Below are 4,657 nucleotides of genomic sequence, written 5' to 3' on the forward strand. Positions count from 1 at the left end.
GTATTCTTTATCTAAGAAGAATTTGAGTCTGAGCAAGCAAGACCCAAGGAAATGTGTTGTGATGGGCACCTGGATGGCAAAATAAAAGCAAGGGGTGTTTGATGCCCGCTGGGTGCTATGAATGCAGGATAAACCTCACTGCAGTGCTCCAGGGATGGTGTTACCTGTGGAGGGGGCTTCCAATCAAGGCCAGAGTTGTCCCCAAATCATCCCTGATCCACCCCCTCCACCCAGGTATGTGACAAACCTAAAATGCCCCCAACGTCAAAGAGGGTTGACAGGTCCCCAGCTTCCTTGGCACCAAAATGAGCTGCAAGGAATAGGAGAGGGATGAGGAGATGCTCCATTTGCCAGGCTCAGTCCCACGCCACCACCCCCAAAACTCACCAACATTCACAATATAGAGGGGCAGCCAGTAGAGGAAGGTGTAGCTCACCAGCTTGGCAAAGAGCAGGCAAAGGGAGAACTCCACCACACCCTGGGAGGAGAGGAGAAGACATCAGAAAAGCCTCCTTCTCCCAACCTCCTCCAGATGGAATCTGGCTTCCCCCTAATGTCCTGCCCTGGCTTTGCTCTTTCCTCCATCTCCATCAGGATCCGAGGGGTATCCCACAACTCACGGGTATCCGGAGTGCCCCGAGGAAGCTGATGGCTTCGGGCTCCCCAGCTGCCTCCTTGGGGCGCTCAGGGTGATCTGTGCTGCTCTGGCCTGAGGTGCTCAGTGGCCCCTCGTTGGAGGTGACCGCTTCAGGATCCTTCCCATTGGTGGTCACTCCTCCAGCATCCTCCTCGTCAGAGGCCATCTAGAAGCAAGCCAGAAGCAGGAGATGTGGCTCTTGTTGCTGGAAGGGGCTGAAACATCAGATTCATTGCAAGGATGTGACCCAGAGGATGCTCACACTGGAATAGCATCGATAACTGAACATTGCTCTAATTTCTGGGGTTATGACCTGATTCCTGGTTATGATTCACCATAAACTGTTAACCACCCAGACCAGGACAAGCCCATAGGGAATCAATTCAACTCACGTGATGCAGAGGTGGACTGCAGCCGACGTCCTCCGGATCTGCAAGGAGAAAGGAGATCCCATGAGAGCCTGGACCAGCCCCAAGGGCTGCAGGGAGAATCATGGAGCTGGGAACCCCCCAGGGCTGAGCTGCATCTCCCTGCAGCAAAAAACCGTGGTAAAATCCAAAGTGCTTCCCAAGTGTTTTATAGAAAGGCTGAGGAGTGGCCAGCACAAGAGCTGAGCCTGCCTGGATGATCCCAAAGGATGCTGAGCATCCCCATGGTGGTCAGGTCCACATCCCTGTTTGCCAAAAGCTGGAAATAAGGATTTGGGGTTGCCAAAAAACACCTGGAGATGGGCAAGGTGGTGGTGAGGCGGTGGTTAAGGGTGATGAGGCACTGGAACAGGGTTCCCAAAGGAGTGGTAAATGTCCCATCCCTGGCAGTGTTCAAGGCCAGGTTGGACACAGGGGCTTGGAGCAACCTGCTCTAGTGGAAGGTGTCCCTGCCCGTGGCAGGGGTTGGAGCTGGGTGAGCTTTAAGGTCCCTTCCAACCCAAACCATTCTGATACTATGATTCTATGAAGGTGTATCCCTGTGGTCCCGCTGGTTTTGGTGTTACACTGGTCCTCTGCTGCAGCCTGGATCACACCACTCACATTCCACAAGGAAGAAGAAGCAGATGACGCCCACGGCAGTGATGATGATGCCGGGCACGATGAAGGATAAGCCCCAGGCAGAGGAAACCCAGACACCAGCGATGAGTGACCCCAAGATGTTCCCAACGGAGGTGTGTGAGTTCCAGATGCCCATGATCAAACCTCTCCTGCGGGGATAGAGCCAGGGTCGGGATCATCAGAACAGCTGCTGAGGCCAACAGGGATCAGGTTTGGGGTGGGACATGCTGGAGAAACACTCACTTTCCCTTCCCAAACCAATTCCCAACACATGCCACGACAGAAGGCCAGCCCGTCGTCTGCACTAGCCCATTGCAGATCTGGGAAAAGAGAGGCAGCAACACAGCACCATCAGACATCCGATTTGATCCATGGATCCCGTTCTGGGCTCAAAAATAGCCACCCCTGGCCCAAACTTGTCAAGGAAACACTTGGTTTAGTGGCTTTGCTCCTGCTGGAGCAATCCTGGAGCCATTTGCATCCTTCCTGTGGCTCCATTGGGAGCGGCTGGTGTTGCCAAACTGGGCGCCCGCCCTGCTCGGCAGAACTGGCACACCCGGTGGTTTCGGCTCCCACGCCACGTGTGACCAGGTTTGATGGGAGTGGAAATGCCCGGCATTCCCTATTGGAAACTGGGGCACCCCGCTGCCCAAAAAGCCACCAAAAAGCCAGGATGAGGCTGTGGTGGTAAAATCCAGGTCCTCCAGCGCGGATGTACCTGCATGACGATGAAGTACCAGAGGACATGGATGTCCCAGAAGTAGCCGAGGCCAAAGAGAGCAGTGAAGAGCCCGCTCAGCACCATCCCTCCCGACAGGTAGTAGCGCAGGGGGAGGCGCTCCCCAAATATCCCACTGTGGAGACAGGGAAGAGCATGGACAGGAGCTGTTACAGGTGATGTGTTATCACATCGAGCAGGTGCCTGAATCCTGAGAGGGTCCCAGCACCCTCATGGAAATGGAAATCAGTCCGTATCCCAAGGGAAACCAGTTTCCTGGCAGGCTGGTGTGTGGAGGGAATAGGGTGCAAAGGACATGGATACCTGATAAACATCCCAATGGCATAGGCCACCAGGAAGGCATTATCCAGCGCCCCAAAAAGCTCCTTGTAGTTGTCCCCATCTGGAATAGAAACATTAGGGCCACATCAGCGTGGCCTCCTGGTTTTCCCTTCCCACGGCCACTGGCTCATTCGCACCCCCATTCCCAAACACTCCTCCCAGGGGGTTCCTGGAGCATGGCCAGGTCTCTTCCCAGCCCTGATTTTGCCACTGGCTGCTTAATTACCCCCTGGTGCCTAAGAAGGAGCCAGAACCTCCAGCCACCACCCAGGTTAGGGCACAGGGGACCCTGTCCTGGCTGCCATGGGGTAGATTTGGGGGTGACAGGGAGGGCTCAGCCTTACCGAAGGGTGCCCAACTGCACCACGTGCTGCTGTTGGAGTCATTGTGGGGGTTTGGGCCCAAAGCAGAGCAATTGGGGTGCAGCTGGCTCTGTGGGGAGAGAAAAAGTGGGACTTGGGATGCCTGGGGACACCCACATCCCTTCTCCCTACAGTTGGGGGGAGGTTGGAGCCAACCTTGACGATGCTGATGGGTTTTCGGGACAAGTGGTAGCTGGTGTAGCAGAGGAAGGTCAGCACCAGTGTCAGGCCACGGTACCTGCAGGATAGAGCGAGCGGAGAGGTCAGGGATGGGGACACAGGGATGGGGACACAGGGTTCGCTGAAGCCATGGGTGGCCTGTCACCACCCCACTGGCAAAGGGAACGACTCAGGCATTTCCAGCCCTGGTGTTTTCCATGCTCTTCTCCTCCTTTTTGGAGAAAAGAAGCAGGTAGAAGGATGAGAGGCACGACTGTCCTGGGTCGAATCCACTCAGGATGTGCACAGGAATTTAGGGCTGGCACTATTTAACTTGTGGGGTCTTAGAAACTCATGGGAAGGGGGAAAACTGGGGTCGTTTCTGCTTGTTTCCCCCCAAGAAAACACCCCTTTAGCACCAAATGCTGCCAGCTCCCCAAAACAGCCAAGGATGCACCCCAATAATCCATGGGATGAGCAAGTGACTCCCCAGTGTCACGGGTGGAAACGGGGCACAGGACTGTGGCTGATTCATCATCATTCCTGGTGTAAATTAAAGAGAGATGGAAAAAAAAGGGGGAGGGGGGTGTGAGAGGGATGACTCAAGCAATTCCTGCTCCAGTTCCTCCCTCAAATTTCATCTTTATCTCTCTTGCTTGAATTAAATGCAGGAAAATGAGGGAAATCAGAAGGAAAATGGGGTCTGGGCTTGGGGAGGGGGCCACTGCTCCCAGCAAAGCTGGTGGATAAAGCCTGGAGAATCCCAAATAGGATCCAACACACTCTGGAGCAGGAGCATCTCCAAGGGGCCCCGTCCTGCACTGGGGGGTAGAGCAGAGGATGCAGGAGGTCAGGAGCAGCTGCAGCACCCACAAGTCACGGGATTGCTCCAAGTTTAGAACAAAACCAACCAAAAGCCTTTTCTCTGCGGTTTTAGCCCATCCTGCTCCTCTGTGCAGTTTCACTTCACTAAAGAGCCTAGCGCCGGTCCCTGTCCCGGTTCTGGTCCCTATCCCGGTGCCAGTCTCCCGGTCCAGCACCAGTCCCGGTCGCCAGGAGAGTGATCCCCGGCCCAGGACCGGTCCTCATCTGGATGCCGGTCCTTATCCCGGTGCCATTCTCCTGGTCCAGGACTGGTCTCGGTCCCGGTCCCCGTCCCCAGGAGAGTGATCCCCCAGGGCTGGTTCCGATCCCGCTTAGTCGCTATGCTGGTGCCGGTCCAGAGTCGGTCCCTGTCCCGGTGTCCGTGCCCATCCCGGCGCCGAAGAGTGACGCGGGGTCCGGGGCTGATTCCCACCCCGGTACCAGCGCCCGGGTCCAGGGCCGGTCCCTATCGCGGTTCCACTCCTTATTCCGGTGCCGGTCCAGAGCCGGCCTCAGTCTACAGGAG

The 4,657-nt window shown here is 56.0% G+C and overlaps 1 protein-coding gene across 1 annotated transcript in view; it reads right to left on the reverse strand.

Annotated features, from left to right (window-relative positions):
* The window catches only part of SLC37A2 (solute carrier family 37 (glucose-6-phosphate transporter), member 2), a gene marked incomplete at its 5' end in the record, with an annotated part of 6,504 nt that extends 3,158 nt beyond the window's left edge, over window positions 1-3,346 (reverse strand). The window contains 10 exons of the mRNA XM_010017842.1: window positions 248-310; window positions 388-478; window positions 621-803; window positions 1,030-1,067; window positions 1,669-1,835; window positions 1,930-2,006; window positions 2,405-2,540; window positions 2,729-2,807; window positions 3,091-3,178; window positions 3,265-3,346. Coding sequence (XP_010016144.1) covers window positions 248-310; window positions 388-478; window positions 621-803; window positions 1,030-1,067; window positions 1,669-1,835; window positions 1,930-2,006; window positions 2,405-2,540; window positions 2,729-2,807; window positions 3,091-3,178; window positions 3,265-3,346 — 1,004 coding nt within the window. The remainder of the gene's footprint in view (window positions 1-247; window positions 311-387; window positions 479-620; window positions 804-1,029; window positions 1,068-1,668; window positions 1,836-1,929; window positions 2,007-2,404; window positions 2,541-2,728; window positions 2,808-3,090; window positions 3,179-3,264) is intronic.
* Between the last annotated feature and the right edge of the window lie 1,311 nt (window positions 3,347-4,657).

The sequence above is a fragment of the Nestor notabilis genome, unplaced genomic scaffold (assembly GCF_000696875.1).
Source record: "Nestor notabilis isolate BGI_N333 unplaced genomic scaffold, ASM69687v1 scaffold21367, whole genome shotgun sequence".
In the NCBI taxonomy this organism is placed as follows: domain Eukaryota; kingdom Metazoa; phylum Chordata; class Aves; order Psittaciformes; family Psittacidae; genus Nestor; species Nestor notabilis.